The 27,566-nt window shown below is 39.1% G+C and overlaps 2 protein-coding genes across 2 annotated transcripts; both read left to right on the forward strand.

The window, feature by feature from the left end:
- The first annotated feature begins 158 nt into the window (after window positions 1–158).
- On the forward strand, window positions 159–6,174 carry LOC118330622 (cytochrome P450 2D15-like). Its single transcript, XM_035665245.1, has 11 exons — window positions 159–322; window positions 1,080–1,242; window positions 1,960–2,124; window positions 2,294–2,454; window positions 2,777–2,845; window positions 3,572–3,678; window positions 3,834–3,970; window positions 4,674–4,759; window positions 4,926–5,027; window positions 5,376–5,517; window positions 5,616–6,174. Exons 1-11 carry the CDS (start codon window positions 161–163, stop codon window positions 5,795–5,797), a joined length of 1,476 nt encoding a protein of 491 aa, XP_035521138.1. The 5' UTR covers window positions 159–160; the 3' UTR covers window positions 5,798–6,174.
- A 1,304-nt stretch (window positions 6,175–7,478) lies between these two features.
- On the forward strand, window positions 7,479–25,745 carry hsf4 (heat shock transcription factor 4). Its single transcript, XM_035665557.1, has 12 exons — window positions 7,479–7,604; window positions 11,058–11,166; window positions 11,266–11,393; window positions 12,363–12,487; window positions 15,896–15,981; window positions 16,625–16,688; window positions 18,061–18,160; window positions 19,062–19,180; window positions 19,430–19,663; window positions 19,823–19,940; window positions 20,087–20,152; window positions 25,686–25,745. The coding sequence occupies exons 1-12, from the start codon at window positions 7,479–7,481 to the stop codon at window positions 25,743–25,745; spliced, it is 1,335 nt and encodes a 444-aa protein (XP_035521450.1).
- Window positions 25,746–27,566: the final 1,821 nt, after the last annotated feature.

Raw genomic sequence — 27,566 nt, forward strand, 5'->3', positions numbered from 1 at the left:
CCAGGGAGAAACAGTTGCAGATATTGAGGTCACATCAGTGGTTAAGAAGTAAAAGACCTTATGCAATAACTCTGCAGGCCACATGACTGTGCAAAGGTTGTGTGGGTTTGTAAAGCTAATATAATGGCAGAGCTAGACTCATCCGAATCACAGCTTCATCATGTTTGCATCTGTGGCTCTACTCTTGGTGGCTGTTCTGCTCTTCCTGCTCCTCTTTCACTCCCCCAGGGCCAAGAATTTTCCTCCAGCCCCCCGACCCATCCCCATCTTGGGAAACTTGCTGCAGCTCAATCTGGAGAGCCCCATTGCAGATCTGAAGAGGGTAAAGTTGAATAATATTTCCAAGAGAACTTACTTGCTTGCCATATTCATACTAAATTGGGGTCAGAATACATATGAATGCATGAATCTATTTTTTACATTTTATTTTACTAGAAAATCACTAGTAATCAATTACTCAAAACAATTAATTTAATAGCCTTTGTATGATGCTGTTGTTCTGACTGTTGGGCTTGTTTGGGGAGGTCTTTACCTAAAATGACCCAAGACGTTCATCTTGGGTGACCTATTCTGTCATTAACACTGCAACTAATACTCCTACTAATAACCAGTGTTGGGAAAGTTACTTTCAAAATATAATTTATCACATATTAATTCCCACTGGCGGAAGCCACTGTTCCAACACCAACTTTGGTTTTGTCAAAATAAACTTTTAATTTACAGAGTTAGATGTGAGCTCGGTGAGCTCGCTGAGTAAGAACTAAACAGCTGTTCACACTTGTTCTTCCAAGGAAAACAATTAAATTAACAAAATAAAATCCCCAAACCAAAAAATGATGAACTCAACCAAATATATACGTCCAGTCGGCCAACCCTTTTGGCTATGCATTACAATGAAATAATATTCCCCAAATCCTATTATATATATATATATATATATATATATAGTATTTTTGTTACAGCTAAAAGTTACAAAAGTACAGCATTTCCCCTGACCATGATAAGAACTAGTTACTAATTGACGCATTGCACTGAATATAGGTCAATCACATAATAATCTTCTGTGTCTCTGTCCCCAGCTGACCAAATGCTATGGTAACGTCTACAGCCTTTTCATTGGTCCCAGGCCTATGGTTGTCATCAACGGCATGCAGGCCTTGAAAGAAGCCCTGGTCAACAAAGCTGCTGACTTCTCTGGCAGACCACAGGACCTAATGGTTAATCACGCTGTACAGGTGAAAGGTACTGACCAACCGTTTGAGTGTGCAGAGGGAATTCTGTACATATATACTATATATGTGTGTCCATACGTGTGTGTGTGCGCATTAGTTAACTTATAGTTAATACATTAATTGTAATTAATTGTAATTAGTTCCTTTCCTTTTCGAAAAGTATAATCAGTTCTACCAGTACACTGTCATTAATGCATATAATATGAAAACTGTTATTTTCACAGAGAAATAAATTGGCAACTAATGACATAAATACTCTCAAACTGATTACATGTTGAGTTTAAAAGGTTATGGCACCATATAGTGGTAGCAGGGGTGGTATTCAAAGTAGGAACTAAAGTAGTATAAAATGGAAATAGTCACATAACAGTACCTCCAAATTATACTGTAAAAGTACAGTGGTCGAGTAAATGTACTGAGTTACTTTTCACCACTGGGTGGTAGTATCAATAATCACACTGTGATAAACAGCATAGCAGACTGCTGACCATATTTTCACCAGGATTCATTTAATTTTTCTACACGTAAACCATCAGTATAATTGTAGCCTGTATGTTGACGACAGTGAGTCAAGGCAGCACAAGCTATTATTGCGTTATTATTATATTAATATTATTATTATTATTGTTAATAATAATGTTTAAACTTCATTTAGTGCGCTTAAAAATGTATTTCAAAGTGAATGCACTTTGCCCTCTAAATTTTATGTTGGCCTTTTTGCATATAGCTCATGCTCCCGGAGTGATTCTAGCAGATTATAACCCTGCCTGGAGAGAGCAACGACGATTTGGTCTGATGACCCTGAGAAACTTTGGTCTGGGGAAACAGTCCATGGAGCAGAGCATTCTGGGAGAGATACATCACATCATGAAGATAATGGAGCAGGGTGTCGGTACGTCCACTTTAGGACATCAGGGTCTAGAAAGTGATCTTTTGAACTCTGTGCTGAAAACCAGAAATCCAGAAGCAATTATCTTTATCTTGTTTTCTTATTTTATTATTATCATTAGTAATTCTATTTGGGTAATGTCCGAGAATAATTGTTCATCTTGGTTTATCAGGTAAGACCACAAATCCTCATCTGCTGTTCCACAATGCAGCCTCCAACATCATCTGCCAAGTTCTGTTTGCTAAGCAGTTCGACTATGACGACGAGTTCATGAAGTTTTTTGTTGGCCTTTTTCACGAGACTTCCAAACTAATCAACGGACGCTGGGGTATGGTGAGTCACATTTTTGCCAAGAAAACCTCTCAGTGGCATATCATCACTACTACAAATTTAGAGTAAATATAATATGTAAACTTGTTCACTAAAAACAGTGTGAGATAGACGATGAATACTGAACCATTATGTTAAATGGAAACTGTCAATGTATGTTAAGTGATCTCAGTACCAAACTTTTATAACTGTTATATAATTAAGTTTTTATTTATCCAACCAACCAATTTATCATCAGACTGCCACTGAAAACTGCACAAAAACAGGCAATGCTCAGAAACCTAAAGGGCTTCTTAAAACTTTTTTATTTGTCTCTCTCATACAGATTTATGACTCTATTCCTCTGGTGCGCAACCTGCCACTCCCCTTCCAGAAAGCATTTATGCTCTTCAAGGTATGTTTTCTAAACTGTTCATTTTAAGGTTTTGTCATATGAGAGCCACTTAAACATTCAAGTACTACAAAAAAGTGCAATATCCGGAAAACATTTCCATTAACAGCATACTTAACAAAAAAAAATCATAATTTTATTGTCTCTGTTGACAAATTACATTTTTAAAAATACAATTATGTCTTTATTTTAATTGTATATGAAGGGGTAGTTTAAATTGACATGAAACAAAAAGAGAAAATAATGAAAGAAATAATAATCTTACAAATGATATTATATTTTTGACATCATGTCACCGACCAGAGGGAAAGGAATGGAGGGAAATGGACCCCTGGCTCATGGGTTGATTTGATAGCTAGTGGCTCAGTGAGGTTGATAACTTTAGCCAAGTAACATTAAACACAAAGTGCAGCTGAGGCTGATGGTAATGTCATTAGTTTTGCAGGTATTTGGTCATGAAGCAAAGTACGAATTAAACTTAACCTGAATATGGTACTAGATGAAAAGTTTAAAGCTTAGATTAAATCCAACAACTCAAATTTTAAATCCAAATTAGATCCAATAATGTTATCCTTTAGGTGGAAAATTTTAAATCCAAATTAGAGGATGCCATTACTGTAAATAGTAAATAGCTGCTATAATAGCCTTTTAAATCTTATATATGTATAGTTTCTAAAAAATGAATTAACCTTTTCATTATTGCATCAACACTTTTTTTCCCCTTCCCAGATGGCACATGAAAGACGTTTGGAGATGTTGGCTGAGAACAAAAAGACCAGAGTTCCTGGTAAACCACGGCATTTCATAGACTGTTACCTGGATGAACTGGATAAGGTGTGTCTCTTTTGTTCATTGGAAGAATTCTTTTTGGAGCAGCTGGTATGATGAACGAGCATGTTATTGACCGGTAAGACATGTTAGCTTTGGTAGTGGTGACAGAATGAACAGCATGAACTCACTGTTTCTCTCTCTCGTGTCTGCCTGGACAGAGAGGAGACGATGGCTCGTCATTTTCTGAAGACCAGCTCTGTGCATTTATTTTGGATCTTCACTTTGCAGGGACTGACACGACCGCCAACACCCTGCTCACTGCCTTCCTCTACCTTATGAATTATCCACACATACAGGGTATGTGTGTTTATCATCTGTCAGTCTCCACTTTCCTTAGCCAATCTAGAGGCATAATAATAATACATTTTATTTAAAAGAGCGCCTTTTCGAATACTCAAAGACACTGTACAATATAATAAAAAGAAGAATACAAGAACATCAAATAGGTAAAAAACAATATAAAGACTACATTACATATGTTAAAAACACATTAGACTCAGATTTTAATGGCATGGCCAAAGGGATGACAGTGTCAGTCTGTCCACCAGACTGAAATATCTCAACAACTACTGAATGATTTATATTACATTTTGCACAGACAGTCGTGGTTTTCAGACAATGTTTCCTAATGACTTTGATGTCCTTTACTTTTCCTCTAGCACCACAGTGAGGCTGACATTTGCAGTTTTGGGCAAAATATGCCCCAAACTATGACAACTATTGAATTAATTGCCATGAAATTTGGTTCAGACATTGATAGTCCCCTGGTGATAAATTGTAATGATTCCCTTTTTCAGGGAAAAAGGAAGCAAATAGATTCTTATCCAGGGACACCTGCATGTCGTTATTTAAAGTATGAAAGATTCACACTTTCCTTTGAATCTGCTGACACAGTTCAGGCTGCCATATATAACTGAGTAAAATCTTGCATTGTTCTCTCTTAACTGTCTCACACTTTGTCTCCCGCTGTCCATGTGGTCTGTCTCTCTGTACTCCTCAGAGCGTTGTCAGCAGGAAATAGACAAAGTCCTGGATGGGAAGGATCAAGCCAGTTTTGAAGACAGGCACCAGATGCCCTACGTGCAGGTATAAGGATAATGGGATCATATTTACATCAATATTTACACCTCTATTTTGTATCTGATATTTTTGTATTTTAAAATGATGTGAATTGTAAAATCGCAGTTATCTAATATATCTGTGATGTTACAATGCTCCAGTGTGGGCTCTAACAGCTGACTCTGTCATGCAGGCTGTTATTCATGAGATCCAGAGGATGGCTGACACTGTTCCTCTCAGTGTTTTCCACAGCACCACTAAAGACACAGAGCTAATGGGATACTCCATACCTAGAGTAAGTATAACATATATTTTTTGTCATAATAAAGAAGATAATAATAATAGAAAAGGGAAAAGGTTCATGTCCCAGGAACTTCAGTCAGAGCAACTGATGCTAACATTTATTGTGTACACACACAGGTGCGTACATCTTCACAACCAATCACAGAGAATCAGATAGAGGTCTGATTTTTTTGCAATGCGACCTCAGTGTGAACAGTCATATCAGATTCCATGTGACTTTTACATCACTCTAGATCAGGTCATATCCATATCAGAAGGAGCGCTAAGGCTAGCAGTGTGAACGTAGTTATCTGTTGATATTTTAATAGACATCCTCTCTTCTTTGTTTATTATTCTTCAGGGAACCGTTATCATCCCCAATCTGTCCTCAGTGCTGAGTGAGGAAGGACAGTGGAAATCTCCACATGACTTTTACCCTGAAAACTTCCTCAATGACAATGGAGAGTTTGTGAAGCCAGAGGCATTCATGCCTTTCTCTACAGGTAAGTGAAAATGATTATAACATTTAGAGATAAACTATCAGATTCATTGGAGGTATGACATTAGGTTATGGTAAATATGCGGGTATTTTAATCTGCAGGTCCCCGTATGTGTCTCGGAGAGGGTCTGGCTCGTATGGAGCTCTTCCTCATCACGGTGACACTGCTGAGAAGATTCAAATTCATCTGGCCTGAGGATGCAGGAAAGCCAGACTACACTCCAGTTTTTGGATCAACCCAGACCCCCAAACCTTATTGCATGAAGGTCCAACTCAGAATTTGATATAGTGAGAATATTAAGAGAAAGTATTAAGAAGAGAATCCTCACTAACTCAGTTTTCCTCAATTGTACAAAGCTTAATTGTATCATTCAGCTTGTTGTTTTGGTTTTACAGCCCAAAACTTAACTGTTTGGTTCAGACTTACATTTGCCCTTAAAAGTTGAGAATATGTCAGTGTCAACTTGTTCCGCTGCCCCCAAGTGGCCAAAAAACAGAGGACAGAAAAACAAATTCTACCAACTATACTGTGACCTTGGCATTGAATGCAACAAAACTGCTAATTGTACTGATTGATCCCAATGTGAAATTTAAATTGGGACATGATGGGAATTGCTATTAAATAAATATGTTACACAACACCAATTATCGTGTAACTTTGTCATCTGCAAAAACTGGTTGATAGAGGTTTGCCACTATAGGAAAGGAAAGGATTTCCATTTTATGCCACACATGAAGTCCACTGCATTTCTCAGGTAAATATTGTACTTATTACTCCACTACATTAATGTATGACATCACATAACTGTCGTTACTATAGTTACTTTACATACAAACCTCTAATGACCTTATAAAATATGATGCCTTGTTATAGGTTAAACTGCATTAATAATAATGGTAATGATGAATACTTTCACTTTTGATAATTTAATGATAGTTTATTGATTTGTGTACTTTTACTTTGGTTCTTTTAATTTTTCTTTTAAATGTGTAATTGAGTATTTTTGTGTGGTTTTAATACTGCGTCTGAATATGTCTCAAAGTGTTGGACAGACTGACAGCCATGGATGAACTTATCCTGTTATGTCCCCTCTCTAGTGGGACCCTACACTAAAATAAAACCCACTTTAAAATAACATAAGCCTACATTGTGAGACTCTATAATGTCTCTGTGTGTGATTGGATCAGTGAGTTAAAAGGCTGAACTTGGTGTTACTGCACAAACAGTACAGTATGTCCACTTCACAACAACATGAAGACATTTATGATCATTCGGAGAAAAAAAAAATAAGGGGCTTTTCTACCTAACATACAGGTACACTAAACCATGCACTATTCAGTTTAACCAGCAGCCTTTTGATGGTCGGACAGTGGTGTATTATTGAAGCTTTTGTGTTGATGCTGTATTGTTTTACTGGGCGTTCTCTTGATTGTCAACTGGAGGCCGGGGGTAGAGGGGGTGGGCTTGAATGGTGTGTGTGTATGTGTGTGTGTGTGTGTGTGCTGACGTGGACCTTCTGTGATGACATTCAGTTGGATGACTGGTGTGGCAGGGAGAACAGAGAGACGAGAGCAAAAGAGAAAAAGAAAGTGAAAGAGACGCACAGATAGAAGTAAGGTGTATATATTAAACAGACACGTCAAGAAAAGAGAAATAGCAAAGAAAAAAAATAGTATATTATATAATAAACAAGGTGAGATTAGGTGGACACGGACATACCGAGACAGTGTGACTGACTGAAATGGAATCAAAGAGACTGAGACAAACTTGGGATTACCAGTAACGGATCATCAGAAGTGGAGTTTCTCAAACATGGACTAGTCTGGGAGTTTGCATATATACATACACACACACACACACACACACACAGACACACACACAGACACACACCATCCAAACACACACACACACACACACGTTTGGTTTCCTGTTGTGAGCCGTCTTGGCAGTGGACAGGTGTCAGTATGCAGGAGTCTCCAGGTGCTATGGGTGTAGATGGCAGCTATGCCAGCAATGTTCCAGCCTTCCTCACTAAACTGTGGACCCTGGTGGAGGATCCAGATACCAACCATCTCATCTGCTGGAGCGCTGTGAGTCCTCAGAACATACGGTTTATGATACTGTAGTACCTGTGTGAGGAATGTTAGTTTAGTTTACAGAAAATAAAAAAACAATGAGTAAAACAACTATGTCTTCCCCAGTGCACACACTCTACACACTCTGCTTGTGTTCATCGTCAACCTGCTCTTGTCTGTTTAGGAACAGCCCATTTTGTTAAAATGTTCAGCACTGTTACTGTATCACACAAGTCAAAAAGGAGTTGTGACTAGGCACAGAAACATTTTGTATCTCACAACCTGAAAACCTTCTATGTGACTAAAGTCGAGCTAACTCCTACGAGGGGTTACGCTCAAGACTCTGCACTGCGCTCATTTAGCTTGAAAAGTAGCTGCTTTGGACTGACAATGTACTATAGTTAACAAATACTAGATAGATAGATAGATAGATAGATAGATACTTTATTTATCCCAAGGCAAATTCTAGCATAAGGGAAATTCAAGCATTGTTAAGACTTTCTAACAAAACTGCTACTTCTAAAACCTGTTTAGCTTGCTAACAACTTGCTTGTTTAGCGTGCTAACTAGCTGCTTTGGCCTGCCAGTTTAGCCTCGCTAACAAAACACCAGTTTAGCTTGCTAACGAATCTAGGCCTGCTAACACTAAGTGTAATGACCTCCGGAGAACAAGAAAAGCACTACCAGCCGGTCTAATTCATCTTTTATAATATAAATATAACGTTAATACATACAATATACTTCTGGTGTTTTAAAATAAGGAACTAACTGACCTGTGCTTTTATGGCTGGCTGTGTCAGTCTTGCTGCCCTGATGGTAAATTACTGGTAAGCTGTGGTCTGTAGTATCGAGGAAGGAAGTCCAGAACAGTGGTGGGATAAGTACTCAGATCCTTTACTTAAGTAAAAGTACCAATAAAACAATCCTGCAGTCAAAATCCTTAACTAAAAGGGCAGATTTATTATGAGCTAAATGTACTTTAGCTTACAAGTATCAAAAGTAAAAGTACTTGTTATGCAGACAAATGATATGTCATTATACATTACATCAGTTGTTACTGGTTCATTAATGTGTACTGATGTAGCTGGTGAAGGTGGAGCTATAGCAAGTTATTTATATATTATTATATACTCTAATTGTTTTATATTTGAGAGTTTCACCTCTTCAGGCCATGAACAATAATTTAAACGGAGTCATATTTTAATTTATAGGGGAAATCACTCCCACTCAGGCTCCAACCAGACACTGATATTTATAGTGGTCATATAAACTGGTTGTACACCTGTATCAAGGCTGAGTGATACATTCTATATTATACATATGGTACTTTAGTAATCAGCCAACATAATGCATACATAAAACTCATGTTTGTCAGGTTGTGAGCATTTGTGAGTGATCTGTTTAACCGGTGTATCTGTTGGCAAAGTAATGCTTTCTTTAGTATTAAAATACATTCTAATGCTTTCACTTTTTATTCAACTATCATTAGCACTTTACTTTGACCTTTGACCTGGGATAAGTGGGTACATTTTAAATTATGTGAACAAATAAAAATTCTTAATCATCACTTAATCATTTTACATGGAGAAAAACACATCATATTATATTGTCTAGACAATATAAAACAAAGACCATATGTGGTTCATCTCTGTTTGTCCTTGGGAATGAGTTCTAGATTGATGTGTGACAAAGACAAGGCTTCAGTGATAAACAGGAAAGAGGACAGCTTCTCTGTTCTCAGGGAGACAAACACACGGACAGATGCTGTTCGGTCCCATGACGCTTGAGTGCAGCATCAGCTGTTGCATTGTCACACTATTAGTAGGCAAGTGAGCATCACTACATACAAGGTAACAACGACGTCTTATGAGAATTGTCCAAACTTTATACATTTCACAGTGCAAATGGCTAAATCCGTATGTAAAGAATTTACAATAAGTATTTACAATACTTTACACAAGGCTGCTTTTAAAGAGTATTGTGGAGCTACTGCAGTTGCTCAGTAAGACTGTAATGATGGGACACAGAGCATGACTCATCAATCACAGTGAGAGAGAGAGTTTGTTTGATTGGCTGACTGAGCTGAATTTGGCTTCCGATGAATAGATCCTGCACTCTAGGGAAACTATATGGTAATCCGTACATCATTATGGTAACATTATTTCACATATAGTGTCCATCTAGTAACGGGTGGTGAGCCATGTTTATGACAGTGATCACTAACAAACTCAGGGTTTAGTCATTCGCAGCAGTTTTAAAGGCAGTAAAATAGGTATGTTGCCATTTTATTGTCAGCTCTCATACTGCTAAAACTGTGTCACTGTATACATAGGGCTGATTAACAAACTCCTTTTTAGGATCCAAAAAGAGTAAAAATGACCACAAAATGACTTCAAATAACTCTTTGACTTTTCTGCTTTGGGTTCAAAAGTCCAATATGTCCATTCATGTTTAAATGCACATTAGTATCCCAGTTATGACTGTTATGCGGTTACTTTATATTTGGGATATGTTGTTTACAATTAATACCTGATTAATATATGTTCCTGTTCATGTGAAATAACCCAATGAAGTGTTAAATTTGACCGATTTTGGACTGCAGAACAGATGAGTTTCAAATTTTGGGCTACTTTCAGTCTTCTCTTGCCTTTTTGGAATATACTCCTGACTCCTTCATTTGTTTGGAGAGATCTGACATAGCTGCTACTCTTGTCTGTAAAAACTATGTACTGAATGTACTGGAAAGTTTAGTTTATTTGCACAATAAATAGTTTTTTACATTTGAACACTGTGGAGGAAATGTTGGAAGCCAACAATGGCTTATGAAGATACCTCCACTATTTAAATGTTAATAGTCATACAACAAAAGAAAAGACTAAATACTGTGTAATTTATATTCTAAGTTGCAAAACTAAGCAGTAATACAAAATTGGTAGAAATGTACAATTTTCGTAGTTTATGTTTACAAGTTGAGATGCATTACAATGAGTTCCATGAAGTGTTGTAAGTCTTCGCTAATTAGAGAACTTTTCAGGTAATAATTCAGTAACGATAATGTTGATTGTAGTGATGGAAGTAGATTATGACTGTGTTAAGGGAACATGAAATGGATGCTGAAAGTCCTTTGAGTGTCTGGTAGGATGTTGTAGTGAATGTCTGAGGAAGACTTTTTCTAAATTAAAGGGTTAAAACTTTAAAAGAACGTGAACTTACTTTTTCATCTTCCTGGGCTGTAGTTGAAACGGGTAATTAATGCTGATTCCTTGGTTGTTTGACTAACAGTAATGAAAAATAAGCTGGTATGTTGATTATTAATGTAAAATCTATCATTAGAATGAACTGAATAGAAAATACTTTGATTTACAGGCTGTGGGGCTCTGTCTTGTCCTGTTCCCTCTCTCTAAACTGTATAAGATGTACTGAGATTCTATTAACTAACTCTATATTCGTGGCTGTTCACTGTTTCAGACTGGGACCAGTTTCCATGTGTTTGACCAGGGACGCTTTGCCAAGGAAGTTCTGCCCAAGTACTTTAAACACAATAATATGGCGAGCTTCGTTCGACAGCTCAACATGTGTGAGTACACTCTTCTTTGGTCTTGTCTTCTCCTCTCTCAGTTACAGTATGTATTTATACTTTGTGTGTGTGTGTTTGCTCTTATATGTGTGTGGTTAGATGGTTTCCGTAAGGTGGTGAACATTGAGCAGAGCGGTCTGGTGAAGCCTGAGAGAGACGATACAGAGTTCCAACATCTGTACTTCCTCCAGGGACATGAACACATGTTGGAACACATCAAGAGGAAGGTATGGACATATAGACACACAAAGATTCACACATATATACGGTGTCTCAAAGATAAAGTGACCAGAAATTGTCTTATGAAGACAGGCTTTATCTTTCTAGTCTTTAATTTGGATGACCTGTATATGTAAGTGAAGCGTATAATGGATGCCTCCATCTGTACTACACTGGATTTATCTTGTGTTTACACAAACTCCTATAGGATAAAGAGACTTCCATCAAAGTCATTAAAAGCTAAAATGCCTTATCTGGGTTTCAGTAGCGCAATAGTACAGTACATAAACACGGGTCACATGTAAATCACAGCCCAAAATCTCTCTGTACTGACACCCTCTATCCTAAGACCCTCACAGCAACAAGGCTAAGAGGCTAGAGCGGCTCTGTAAGACTGTAGTTATGGATGAATCAGTCTACTGATTTATGTGTTGCACCCTCCAGCACTGCTGACTGGTGGCAGATGACCTATGTATGCTGACATTAGATGGATTTAAGCCTACTAATAGCTTCCGCCTACAACTTGGATTTGTCATAGCAGTGGTTTGAGTTAAATGCTAATGTCAGCATACTCACAATGACAATGCTAACATGCTGATGCTTAGCAGGTATAATGTTCTCCATCTTAGTTTAGCATGCTAACGTTTGCTGATTTGCACCTGCTGGGTTTTGCAGGTTTTATGTTTTAAATAAATATGACCAGATGATGGCACTGGATGAAAACTGTAGAGATCAGAAGAGTTATTACAATTAATTAACAGAAATGTGCCAACATTTCCTCAATTCATCAAATAGTTCACTTCACTTCAGTTCAATTTCACTCAAAACCACAAATGTCAACCTCACGGTGAGTACAAAGTGGACACCATCCCAAACATTCCACTGATGTTTCTGTCCACAAACACAGCAGAGGGAATGTGTGGTTGTGTGCTGTATCTGAGCAAGTTACCGAATTAGACTGTATTTTGTGTGTTCAGGTATCCATAGTGAAGAGTGAGGAGACCAAAGTCCGTCAGGAGGACCTCAGTAAACTTCTGTATGAAGTTCAGCTTCTCAGAACACAACAGGACAACATGGAGTGTCAGATGCAAGACATGAAACAGTGAGTAGATTCCATCCCCTTTACCTACTGTCAATGTGTGACTGACACTAGCAGGGTTATGGTTTAATGCGCACCACATTTACAATGTAACATGTTCTCTTTTCATTATATAGTTAACATCTCCCGTGTAAATCAGGGTGAAATACTGCTTTGTTGGAGAAGTGTTTGCTGGTTCAAATTCTTTGCTTAACTGGAAAAACAGTTGAGCAAGGTAATCAACCCTCAACTGTTTAAGTGAAGTGACCCAGCAACCATCTGTATTCAGGAGTACAGTACTTATTGATAGTTCTCAAGTGTGAAACCAGGCTGGATTACCAACTGGGGCCCCAGGTCCTCAGTCTCATGTTTGAATTGAAATTGGTTTGCTCAGTGGTTTTATGTTATGGTTAATTAAAAAAATAGTTTTGGGGGATTTGCAAAGCAAATGTACAAAATAGACCGACAGGTCCTGCGTTATGACATTATCTTGAGGCCCTGTCTTGTGGAGAGGCATAAAGTCTAGTTTTAAAACCTGGATTATTTTGGTTAATATAATATTATTAGAATTAAATTGCTCCCCATGAAATGACGCACATGAAACCTGGGGCAAGGAAGTATTCAGGATTTCTTTCTCAGTGAATAATTGAATCTACCATGTATAGTCAGAAGTGTGTGCACTGTACTTAAGGCTGTGCTCAGACAGACAACAGCACTGTCCACGAAAATGTTGTCTGACAGCTCTGCAGTGCCATGTCATCCGGCAATGCACTGCATTGGCCACTCAGATACGTGCAAGCATACTTTCCTGGGATTGTCGCAACAAAAGATAAAATGATTGCCACCTTGATAACCTTCCAGAGAAGTTAGATATTGTCTTTTATACCATGGTCTGGGGGAATATCGATTCTGATTGGTCCGCAGATTGTCCATTAATCCCTTCTTATAGTCGACACCACCTTATACTAAGTAATAGTTCCAGTGTTCTAACATTGTTCTGATTCACCCGTTCTAATTAATGTGCTAGCTGGCGTAATAAGCCTAAGGTCTCTAAATGAGTAACCATCCAAGCAACGGGAACCAAGGCAGTCAAGAAGCCCTTGTTTACAGATAAATGAATATTGTTTATCTTGTCCAACCACTGTTAGTGTAGTTTCTTCTAGTCCTTCCAGTTGCCTTATCCTCTGAACATCTACATTGGAATGAAAAGGCGACTGGGGATACGTAACCACACACAAACTGCAAGAAATACACTTCCCCTCTAAACTTACTGATATTTCACATCACACACATCACACATCACATAAGGATGTTTGCTGTTCGGGTAATGATCAGGAATTAATGGACTTTGTGGAGGCAACTGTCCTCGGCTGCACGTCGCAGGTTCTAAGGCCTCAGCGTCGTCCATTAATTCCTGATTATGGACACCTCGTCGGGCATTATCCCTTACATATACCTCTGTGCAGTGTTTTGCTATTTGAGAAACCTTTAAACTCATAGATCTGTTAATCAAACTGGACTTCCTGGATCTTATTTCATTATCTCATCAGCACCTGAAACACCACTCCCCTTGTGTAGTTTTACTGCAGGTCTGCTTTTTGTCAGAACGCACGCTTAATGGGAACTTGAAAGTGATAGAGTACATACCAAATGAGAGCACAAAGAAGGGATGGGGGTCAATTACAGGTCAAAAGGGGCCCAGCAACAAATTTCTGCCCCTGGGCCCCCTTACAGTTTAATGTGGCTATGGTGCGAAACTTATGTAAATAGAATTTCATCAATTTGACATTTGACAGTACGGAGTACTTCAAACATTAACATTTAAAAAAAAAAAAACTCCTTTTTTGTTTGATTTGACAGTTAAAGTTGTCCACTGAGGGATGACTTTGTAACCTGACAACAACTACAACTTTGCAAGGTTGAATACAAACAAAAATTGCATGGCCTTGAGACCAAAAAATACAATAACTTATTCATTCATTTCCAATTTTTGTCAGAGCCACAGGGAGCTACTGGAGAGGGTTTAAAGAGCCACATGTAGCAATAGGTTGCCTACCTCAGCTCTACGGGGTGAGAGGAGAAACTGACCTGTCTATTTTTTTCCTCTTGCTAAGTTAGAGCAAATTACCCAGTGGATGAACTTACTTTTTCTCTCCAGGCTATTGTTGCTGAAAATAGCAGCTGTGTGTCTGTTGTGTGGTGAAGCTGCTTTGTGCTCGGTATTGTTTGCTAATGAGAGTAGAGAATGTTCACCTGCTCACCTGACTAACACACACACACACACACACACACACACACACAACATTCCTCGAATCACCAGATGTGGACATGTGCACATGTACGGCCATGCACAGACTTTTTCTTTAGTATTTTGTTGTGATGTTAATTAAATTGATATACATCTTGACGTACAATGCCAAAGTAGTTTTTCAGTGTGTTTCTAAATACTTTAAATGACCCACATTTGATGAGTTTGAAGAGCAGAAAGGATGGTTACATACTGTATAATGTGACCATGGGTCTATGAACACAGAGCTAGTCAGAACAAAAGTGCCCTCTCGGATGCCCCTAGGGTAGATAAACCATGCCTTCTCAGAGTTTATAGTTCCCTGTGTGTTTTATTGAATATTATTGTAGGTAGTTCTACTTAAAAGCTGAGTCATTTAATTAAAACATTTTAACAAGTGTTTGTAATTGTTTCACCATAAATGCATCACGACTCTGCGTGTTGGTGGCCTACCACCTACAGCTGTTCCTCTTTTTATTTATTTCTGCCCCTACCCCTCAAACTGCCTGAGTCTGCCACTGTGTAGCCTACAGGGTAAATTAGCCAGGTGGTGCAACTACTGTAGCAGTTGAGTCACTTGTACCTACCATGGTGCCATCACACAGTGGAAAAAGCAAAAATAACAGTTAGACTCTCGATGAAGAGATTACATTTGCTCCACCCTGGGGCAGACTGTCTGGAAGTAGCAAGAGAACTAAAACAGGGATAGGATATACAGTAAATACAGTTCTTCTCTCTGTATAGATACAGCCTTAATGTAACACCAAGCCTGGACAGGAAAAATAAAGTCACACACACTCTCTTGTACTGTCAAAATTGAGTTAACTCAGTTTTCTTCCATGAAAGGAAATTATTATATTACCTGTCAAAGCAGCTGCTGTATTGTAAAAAAAAAAAATCTGTGGAATACTCCTTTAGAGTTAGCATTAATAGGCACATAAGTTGGAGGATGACACCTGTATTTAAAACGTCCTATAAACCGGACTTTGTTCTAATGTTGATCAGCTGACTGCCTTTAAAACAAGCTACGTTGGGTTAATAAGCTTCAGATTTTTAACCAAGTAATTAATAAACATGATTTTGTTTTCTGTTTCTCCTTTTGCTCTCCACCACCTCGATCATCATCTTCCTCTTCTTTTTTGCAGGCAGAATGAAGTGCTGTGGAGAGAGGTGGTCTCACTGAGACAAAACCACACACAGCAACAGAAAGTCATGAACAAGGTCAGTCTGTGTGTGTTTGTATCCCATGAATAATAAGTCATATCTGTGTCGAATCACTGACATGAACTGTGTGCATCTTCAGTGTTTTCTTCAGTGTGCTCTAAGTATGTGTATATCTGCTCCTACTCCCTCTCATTAGAGGGATAATCCAGAGGTACATTTCAGTTCAGAGGTAATAGAAGAAGTGCTACTATGGTTACCACTTGTTGCCTCTGAACTACTACTAATGTTACTACTACTGGATGCAACCAGTCAATTATCTGCAGTTGTGTGAAACCGACTATAATTTCCCTCTCAGTTATCATTCAAGGATTGTATTTGGCTTTGATGGATCTCGGTTGCTAATTAGGTTCAGTGTGTGACATTTCTATCACACACAATAGGGCTGTGTATTGGCAAGAATCTGGTGACGCTCAATATATTATGATATATTGCAATAATGTAAGAAAGGAGAACCTATTTGAAAAACCTCGGATTATTAGAAAAACTTGGTTATTCATAGGTTATTGAAAACTATTTTCCTTTTTCCCTGCTTTGAATGTTCCAAGGGAAGTAAAAAGGTCAGTGTGGTGTGCTGTGTGTGTGTGTGTGTGTGTGTAGAGGTGCGATTCATGCTGTGCTTTTTTTTTTCTCTTTGCCAAGATGAATTTCAGTTCTTGTTCAGCCGATGCAGTCTAACACACCCAGACACTGTGGGCCTATAAAGAGAAAGCTGGAGTACATGCAACAACACACACACACGCACGCACACACACAGTGGAGCAATCAACAAAAGTGAGACAAACAGGACCACAGTGGGGCAGAGGGAAGGGCTGGCTCAGCTGACAAACTGAACAATCTAACTCAACAAGCGCTGTGAATGGAGACAAGTGCTGAATCAGTCAGTCAGACACACACACACACACACACACATGCACACACACACACACACACACATTCACACACAGTGAAGGCAGAGCAGAGTGCATGACCCTGCTACAGCCTATGTGTGTAAAATGCTGGTTCAGCATTGCTGCTGAGTGTGAACAAGGCCAACATGAGAAAGGAAAGGCACGCTGGAACACAATAAGTGCTATAGAAACCTGTATTTTAGGATCAGTGTGCTACCTGGCAAAAGTGCAATTTTGCTCCATGTTTTAATGATAGTCATGGATGGCCTTCTGGCTTTTATTCTTTCTCTGAATGTCCAACATTTGTTTAGCATCTACCCACTCTCATGACTCACTCATCCCCTCACGCTCCCCCCTCATTTCCTGTCACATCTCCACATCAGCGATCTGAAAAGGCAAAAAGTGCTCCAGAAAAACAAAAACAAAGGGTCTACAGCTTTGCTAGCAGCTCTGTGAGGCTCTACTTGAGCCAAATGCTAACATCAGCAGCAAATGCTAATGTTTCACAATGGCAATGTTAGCATGTTGGTGTTTAGCAGGTACAGTGTTTACCCTGTTCGCCATCTTAGTTTAGCGTGTAAGCTAAGCATTGCTAACATTATGCTAACATTTGCTAATTAGCAGTAAACACAATATACAGTTGAAGCTGACTGTCATCAGTTTGAAGGTATTTTATTATTCCTAGAGCCATACTGCTAGCATGGCTAAACAGACTTCACAGACAGACAGATTCAAACTTCTCACTTACATATTATGTTATTAGGACACATTAATGTATGCCAATGTGCTTAGCTTTAATAATACAGTATGTAAGAACATTGTTGCTTAACAGCTCTTAATTTGCAGTGTACAATTACAAGACAAAGGAATCAGACAGAGATGACAACCTTTTGAAAATGTTGTCATGTATTTGAAATGACGTGACAGTGCTATTCAGCATAAATAGTGATATACACTGGAGTAGATGTAGTAGATGTCGAGTCCTTATAGACTAAACATAACAATCCAACAACTGTACCATTCAGCACATTTAAAAACAGCAAAAATACTAAAAACTGAATAGAATGAACTGAAACTCAATAGACTACCCAGAAGAGCTTCCATCTGTAACTATGATAATGATACCCTGCTGTTACTGACTGTGTGCAGCTGTTATGCCTCCAGATGTGTAACTGTTTGGAAACTAATGTTCCCTCCAGACCCCTGATGTTGGACGATGGCTCTCCGAGCCCTCCTGCCTCCAAGTTCAGCCATAGTCACCCAATGGAGCCCATGCATGAGCCCTTCTACATCCAGTCGGTGAGAAAATATAAAAATTATACACGTTTACCACTCTGCTTTGTAATGCCTTAAGTCCGGTGAGCATGTATGAAATTATAAAAGTTATCTCCATTTTGGTCTTTTCTAAAGCAATTAAAAAGGTTGAATTATTAGGTCTCATTATTAGTGCTCTGCGGCCTTTTCTCAATGACACACTTTGCTGGGAACTATAATAAGTAAATTACTGTGCTGCTGACCTACCACATTCAATATAAATGGAGCTGGCAGCCACATGCAGTAAACATCCACTCTGAAGTTACTGGCTGGGTTTCTAAGTGCTTGGCCATGTTGGGATTTCGAATTTATCTTTGTAGCCAAATGATTTAGCACACACCATTCCTAATACAGAAGTAATCGCTTTCTTCAGCAGTTCAAGACGTTTATTTGAATCTAAATTTAAAGTGTACTTGAAACATGACATATCCACTACATCATAGTGGATATATTAGACATAAATCTCCTTTAACCTGCTGCCATCAGTCAAGCTCTTATGTCACCACTAGAGGGAAGCAGTGTGCAGTGATTGGGACGTGCTGCGTATACATCATTACTGTCTGTACACACTAAACCATTTATCATTTATATTGTATATGCTGTTTTCATGGAAATGTGTTCCTCTGCAATATTTTGTATATGGTGAGCAAATGTTCAAATATCAGATTCTTGCTTTCACTAAACTTAATATATATTTATTTAAAACATGGTAGACAGATTTGATTATACATAATCAAATCTGTCTACTATGTTTTATAGGCCAGTAGAGTTCTGTAAATAAATATAATGAGCCAAAGAGGGAAACATTAGCAAAATATAGTTTCTACTGGAGGAGAAGACAGCCAAGAGACAACACACATCACAGCCCTCTCCTCTTCTTCCTCAGCCATCCAGTGATACTGCCTCTTGCTCTACTAGTGGGCTGACAGGAGGACCGATCATATCAGATGTTACTGACATGTCTCAGGCCAGCATGGCCCTCCAGATGCAGCCTGATGAGACCAGGTGAGTGATGCAATATAACACACTACTATTTCCCATGATAGAAGTCTACCTCTACATCTACTGCAGCATGTCACGAAGAGTATTCAGAGTAGTGCGCAGTGTGTGTAATGAGGCATCAAACTGATCGCAGGCTTAATAGAGACAAGAGTGACAGAACATGTGAGCAAAGCTTTAATGTTTTCCTGGCCAACCTTATGCTCCTGGTGGTTAGCGCCACTCTTGACTCACAGTGTTTGACTCTACCAACAGGGAGAAGTGCATGATGCTTATCAAAGAGGAGCCTGTGAGTCCAGGAGTGAGAGGGGGAGGGAAAGGAGGCGGCGGGGTAGGGGGAGGAGAGGCCGTGGCGTTGACCTCCTCATGTGAGGTGTGCTCCTCGGAACCTCCTGTCCTCCCGGTTGCAATGGTCCAGTCTGTCCTGGAGGGGAGAGGCTCTGTGGCCTCTATGGTGGAGAGGAGGAGTAAGAGACCTGCCCTTGACAGGTAGGCACAAACAGGTGGACACACAAACACACACACACATACAGAGCATGCAATGTACACAAATGTTTGCACAGACACATAACTGCACACCGAGCAAGCAGTGAGCAAGTGACCCTGGGTGTCTGTGTTTATGTTTTATATATTTCTCTGTGTGTACAGAGTGGAGGTTTCAGACGCAGTGGAGAACGTGGATATGAGCCTGGAGGAGCTTCAGCAGCTGCTGCTCAGGAGCCATCAGCAGAGTACTGTGGAAGCTGGGACCAGCGCTGTAATGGATGTCAGTAGATCTCAACTGTACATATAGAAACACACTGACAGACAACCTGCACTTAGACTATAGAGCACACAGTGGCCATTGAGTTGAACACTGAAATCAATACATTCTCTCTCTCTCTCTCTCCCTTCCTCTCTCTCTCTCTGTAGCCCTTCAGTTTAAGCCTGCCTCTGACTGAGTGGAACTTTACAGAGATGGAGTCCAACCTCAAATCAGTAAGTCATACGGTGTGACAACTGTACAAGCCTGGAGGAGGATGATATGATTTCCTACTCAGCAGTAACCTGCTCCTTTAATCATGATGTCAGCTTCTCTACTTAACTTAGTTGTCATCCCAAGATGTATAAATGATGCACCCTTACATATTACATTGCTCATTGTTCACATCTTTAAACCTGCAACATGCTGTGAACACGAAGAATTTGAATGACTTTATAAAGTTGATCTGGTGAACATGTCAGCTAACACTTGCATATTCAAATATCCCGCCAACACTGAGCAAAATTAGCATTTATTTGTAATTCAAATACTCACTCTTCTTTTAGCTGCTAGATGCTTTACCATGTTCACCAGCTAGGCGCTAACTTTGTCTGTCTGCTGCTTGGTGCCGAGCAGGTAGGGCACAGTGGAAGTTTTTGCTGAAAACAGCTGCCTGCTGCCTCTGGAAGTGCAGCTAATGAGAGCTGAGAGACTGAATTAAAACAGAAAGGTTGCGGGCCATAAAACCAAAACAGTGAGCCGGAAGATGCTAAAAATCTCTGTAGAGCTGAGGGGAACTGCACAGATGGGTAATAATTCTCTGTGGGTTTGTCACCACGAGTGACCCCTTTCTCATTACACATTTGATCCATTGTTAGAATATGATATTGATTAAAGCAGCATCAACACTCAACCCTGCTCTTCTTCTTGGATAGCCAATTTCAAATCACCTGCTATCACACAGTTGCCTGAGAAATAATTAACTCATGCCCTATATCAAATGTGACATCTCTCCACACCACACCATGGCTGGTGGGTCTTCACCTTTTCTGGCCGTCCAGAGTAAAAATAGCACTGTGCTTAAAACAACTCATGGGGCTGCATTGGTGTGGACTGGACACTTTGCTGCAGGTCCAGCTTGAGCAGCAGATCTGAGAGTGTGAAGGATTATCGAACATAGCACACTATTAATAGACATAGTTATCATGGCAGCAAGGAATTTATCCTTAGTTTCGACAACTGTGAAGTAATCAGAATTAAAACATTAACTTTACGAAGTAATCCATGATGTGTGCTTGCATACATTTGATTGGCAAGCGCAGTGTCGGACCACCCTGTCATGTTTTGTCAGAGCCCTCTGCGTCGGGACACCTGTTGTGCCAACGCAGTGGTGTTATTGAAATGAATGAGGACGCTGCGGTTTTGGATGCAGTGTTAATGTCGGTACGAGCACAGCCATAGGCCATCAACAAAAAAGGCCTGTCTGATCCACTGATTGTATCGATACAGTGTGGTTTAGTATGTAAATGTTTTCCTCCAAACTAGAATAGTGATTCTACACACAGTCCAAAAAGTTCTGAAGCTAAGGTTGAAGGACAAATTGTCTAATGTGACTCTCAGATTCAGGATCCAGTACAATACAAATAGGGCCATTGCTGAAGATTCTGGCCCCCACCCTCCTCTTCACAGTTTGTACCTCAATGCAGAGCACCCACTGCTAAACCTCCATGCTAGTGATCAATAATGTCACTGAAGTTTAATTTTCTGGCTGCAGCTTACTTGAAATAGAACCAGGATGGAATTCGCGGCTGGTGTTGAGAACTGCATAATACCCACCAGCAGACTGCTGCTGCAGGAAGAGTGATAGACAGCTTAATAGTAAACAGTATCTTTCCAAAAAGGCTTTTTAAAAACTGCATTTAACAGCTGAAGTGGAGAAAAATGACATGGCAAATTGGTGCAATGAAATGATGAATGGTTTTAAATCATTGCCTACTTGTTTGCCCCATGTTAGAAATTGTTCCTCATCAGTGAACCTGAGTGTCAAACAGTAGCTAGTTCCTTAAATGACTCCTGCTGTTTTGTAATGTCCAAATCACTGATTATGCTGTTGCAACATAAAACACTGTGTTGCAAAAGACAACTGATGCACTCTCTTGAACTCATCCCAAGACATGTCATCATGATGTTTTCTTTTCCTGTGATGGCTCGTGTATTGTGAAATTGAGGTGCAACACTGGTCTCATTTGTCACTAGGGTGGCTTCTTTATAAAGACAAATTTATGCTCATTGGAAGATATTTCTGTCAATGCACTGCAATACTTTCAGCAACAACTGTAAGGAGGATAAATACATTGAAAGACATGAAGTACATCTGTGGAATAATTGTGTCTTATCTTGCACCACTTGTTTGATTGCAAGAGGAGATGACGCTGTTTATGAGGTCATTAACATGAGACAAATGGTTGGAGTCGCCTGAGCGAACACCCAATTCGCCTTCAGGATAGGCCACCGCTGGGACTCAAAAGATTGTATCATTGATTTAAATAAAAAAAGGAGAACAAACCAAATGGAATAAGACATTAGACAAAAGACAAGATGTGGTTTTAAGTTCTGAAACTATAAGTGCGTTTCCATCCACCTGTTTTTATGTGCATGAGTATAAAAAACGCTAAATTCGAAAGTCAGAATATTATAAAAAAAATTTTAAAAACGAAATATAGATAAAAGCAAATGTAAGCGCAATGAAAACAGACTTGGTGAATAAATTATGATGTATGTGAAGCATAGCATGTGACTGAATGTCTACTGAAAAATAGTGACAGATGTAGACACCAGATCTGTTACCAGATCACACATTTATACATGAAACAAACATAAATGCCATGTTTCCATCATGTGTTCCACTTAATCTTTCTTAATTTGAGGTTTGACTGCCATTCTTCTTCTGAAATGGTTTAATGGCACCCGACTAGAGAAATTGTGCCATCAACTGTTAATCTCAATGAACTTACTTTTAATATTCAACATAACAGTAGTGGATGCATTAATTCAGGTTTTCTTTTGCCCATTTTCTGGAAATTGATTAACATTATACTAAATTTGAATGGAAAGTTGGCCCGACCACTGATCGCCAAGAAATGGTTCCAGCACATACCGGTTACTCCTCATAAAACCAAAACATTTTTACAGTGTATGAATTAAACATGGTAATGGCTGAGGCTTATCGCAGGCTCATGTTGTGTTTTTACCTCAAACAGAGCCATGCTAGCTGTTTCTCCCTATTTACAGTCTTTATGCTAAACTGGCTCCTGGCTCCACAGACCAACTTGAGAGTAGTGTCAATCTTCTCAACTAACTGTTGGTAAGACAGGGAATACGCACTTTTCCCAACATTTCAAACAGTACCTTTAAGGATATGAGAGGCGCAAGGTAAATAAGCTCAATTATTTACCAATGATCTAATAAGGGATCCTATACAATGCTTTATTGATCAACTAATAAGATAATAATAAAAGCAACTTTTTGGTTGCCAGGTTGTGAAAAACCTCTCTTGCTGATGAGTTCTTAATTACTATTATACTACATATAATAGTCAGATGACAGTCATTCATAACTGACTAACATTTTCTCACATTCTAATCGAGCAGCAACCTCCGTGGCTGGCAAATTAAGCCAACATGGAAGTAACTGCAGTAAACTGTAATTCCTTGAACGGCAACTTGAGGCTGGCTCTAAAAGTGAATCTCCTTAAGGCCTTATATTAAAATGCCCAAGAAATAAACATGTTTACAGCCTGGTACAAAAATGGGTTTGGTCTCTATAGCTAATTTCCCTGTGCAGTTGTCATGCACAGGGGTGAATATTTATATAACTCACCCATTTAAATTATATTAAGGCTCAAAATGATGTATAATTAAGGGCATGGCCGCTTTGAGTGACAGGTGGGTGTTTTCGGTAACCAGCCTTCATTCTTCCAGCCTCAGCTCCACCCACGCTACCAGCTCTTTGCCCATTTTTGGATTAGCCAGGACGGAGCAGGATGGTGACAGGAGCCGACAACTCAGAGCTTTACAGCTCTTCTCCACACCAATTGGTGACATCACACAGATACAGTTCATTTTTAATTATACAGTCTTTGGTGCTAATTGGTGCTAAGGCAATTATGTCTGCTGTTATGAATGTTAATAAGTTGATATTAAAGCATATTAACATCAGTTCTTACATTGATAAAGGGCCATGTCTTACTTCCTAACAAGTCTGCAGTTTTAAACTTTTGTATGTAACAGTTGCAAACCTTTTCCAGAAAGTAAGGGATTCATTACTTTGTGATCAACTGTGAAGCTAAAATGACAAAGCAAGTGTCCTGCTGGTGGAGAATAAAAAACAGCCACAGATATGTATTACAGCCTGACAAAACCCAAATAGCTCTCAATAATGGCTTATAGATTCTTAATAGAACATTAGAAAATGTATTAGAATGCCATTAGTGGCACTCCCTGCAATATATTATGCCCTTGCTTTACCCTGGTCATGTAATGTACAGTTCTTGATTCTCGATTCTACTGTCTGCTTTTTCACGAAAGTCTTAAAATCCCCCAATTTTTTCATCCATCTCTCATTCATCCCTCTCTTCACCATACTGCACATATCTGAGAAGCTGTTTTTAGAGTCTTCCTTCCACACATTTTATCGAGCTCATTCTGGTGTCAGAGCTGAAAAAATAACAAACTTCCATTTTATGTCTCACTTTTTTGTGAGTGCTTCTGTAACAGTGGATCAGTGAATAACATATCAACAGCTCTTTTATACCTAGATAAAAAAAATCATTATCATCCATCATCCAGTGCTGTATCCTTTTAAAAGGCAGATTTCTTGATGCTTAGTGTAATATCTTATCGAAAGGAGAGCTTATTTCTCCTCTGTTTGCTTTTGTTTGTGCAGCTGACAGTCAATACTACTCCCAGTAATTAGAGAGTGCTGCAGCTTTTTCCACTTCCAGTCACAGTCTGTGTGCCATGTTCTGGTAATTCATCATACGTTCTGTGCCATTTACACAAAGACACTCTGTAACCATCTTTATAAGCCTCTGCACTACTTAAAGATAATTTTTTTGCTCATGAGGAAGAATCTGATATGGGTGGTAACACAATGCATTTGTGCTTTCTGAAAATATTCCAGCCCCATTCCATTTCTTCTTCTTCCTTCCTTTGGCAGACTTTATAGCCTGGGTCAACAGAGAAATCACAATATTCCTCTTTTTCTTCCTCATGTTACCTGCTTATGCCCTCTCTCTCATTCTCCTTATCCTCGGCTGCTTCGTTACTGCTGCTGTTTGTCTTCCACCTTGTCTTCCTAGGCTACACTTCCTTCAGAGGCACCAGACACTGCAGAACAAATGTTGACAAATTGATGTAGCTTAACAGAAGCACTTAAATGCAAGAGGATGTGGTGGTTAAAAGAAAGGAGAATTTGTGTTAATGTGCTTTTAGAAAATAGCCATCTGGTCTGTATGGGTTTCGATCACCCATGGCCATATAGCCAGATAACCACAACCAGTATTAGTATTACCAGTATTACAACCTGTATTAGCAATAGGTGCTGTACCAGGGTCAGGTGTTGAAATAGATATTTCTGGTGCATGTGTTGGCAGCACCGCATGAAGAACAGATGTACAACATATAAACAGAATAGGCACAAATGTTCTATTATTTATTATAAAATTAAGGGTTAGAGGTTAAGGTACTATGTGTGTGTTTTCCTCCACAGTACATGTTCCAGAACCAGGAAGCGGAGGCTTTTCCAGCTGCTGGCTGTGAGGAACAGTGATCAATCTGTGCCGCGGACTGTCCTTTCTGAAGTGGAAGGTAACAATCCTGTGACTTAATCTGTCAGCAGCTGGAGGACAGACTAATATTACAGTACTATGTCATAAAAGGATAAGGCTGTTGATATTATATATTACAAATCCTATGAAGCGTCTTTAAATACTTAAATACTCCAACTTCCCCACCAGTCAGTTAGTTCCTACTAAAAACATAGATCTTTAAAAAACGGGTCATGAATAAATACTTTCTGTAAATATATCCCAACGCAGCAGGGAACTGTAGTTTGTAGTGTTTGTTACTCAAACTGGATTAAATAATGCATCGGTTGGGGTCTAGTTTCAGCTGTGGATTAATACATATTTGGTGCATTAATGAGTATTTCCAGTGGCAGAACAGAGTATGTGGCTCATTGGTGTGTTTGTGTTTGTTTTTGGACAACAATGGATCTAATTTGTTGATGATAAGAAGACTATAGAATGTTAACTGAGCTTTAAAATAGAAATACCAGATACATATGTGTCAAACACCATCTGTATAAGCAACTACCAGGTTATTTCCAGAAAAACAGTTTAGTCAAACTGCTTTTCAGAAACTGCACATACTGCACTTTAGCACAATAATGGCATCGTCATGGTAACAAGCAAACATTTCGCAGGTGCAGTGTGAACAGTTGTACATATGGAACATGTTGATCAAGTCCATCTCAATACAATACTCATATGTCATATGTATGTTGAGAGAGTTGTTGGTCATAGTGAGCAATCCTTCTGTCCATACTGGTCATTAAGTGATCCCTTCCTAACTTTACAACACTGTAAAAAAAAAAGAAAAATGGAATAAAATCCACGGCCATCGTTCTAGATAAAAAGCTAATATGAGGCTTTGATCTGAGTCAGACAAATCTGTATTTCTGAAGCCTTTTTTATGTGAAATGTACCCTTTGTGATTCTGTGTTTCCTTGCAGAACCACAAAATAGGGATACATTCTGACATGTAGGTTTGTTTGCCAGGACAAAATACTGAACCTGAACATGAACATGAACACTGCTAAAGCCACTATTTTACAGTATATTTACATTAGGAAATACAAATAGGATCCAGAGGGGCTATAAAGAACAAAAATATGTACAGATCCAACTTTTTATTACATTGAGCGCTCTAAATGCTGTTGCATGCACACATGATACTACTCATTCCCACATTTTGATCAATTTGTGCACATGAGATAAATACAGAGAGCAAGCCTTCTCGCAGAGGCATCAAGTGCAATGCACCTGCATCAAGTGTTATGCAAGGCATCTTTGTGCACCCACATATTCTTACATGCAGATCCAGCGAGCTACAGAGTGCACCAACTCTACACTGACAACTAAGGACTAAACTATAAAATCAGTCTTAAACTGGCATTGATTTCTTTAGTCCACATTAAATGCATAGGTAGGCCATCAACACTCGACTATGGTACGTCTTAATCCAAGTCTACCCACTATGCGTGAAGACGCACACAACTCCGTCAACAACACCGTTAGCTATCCCCTATATAATGTGAGAATGAGCTATGTGCCAACTGTTTAAATAGTATATGTTATCAAAAACAGTCAGTGACTCTTGTCATTGTCTGTGGGTTACATTTTAATCAGTATATTCGGTATAAGCTGATTGTCCAGTTGGTCTGCCTTGTTACGCAGAGTGGGCAGACTGTGTGTTAATAACCTGTGTATCAATTTTCGGTGAAGACTTTTGGCAGCTCACTGCCATCAACAAGTGAAATACTGTGGATGGATGCATACAACAGGAGTGCAGTGGCGGCCTAATATCATTA

Source organism: Morone saxatilis, unplaced genomic scaffold (genome assembly GCF_004916995.1).
Source record: "Morone saxatilis isolate NCDOM2014 unplaced genomic scaffold, NCSU_SB_2.0 Contig2, whole genome shotgun sequence".
NCBI classification, from domain to species: domain Eukaryota; kingdom Metazoa; phylum Chordata; class Actinopteri; family Moronidae; genus Morone; species Morone saxatilis.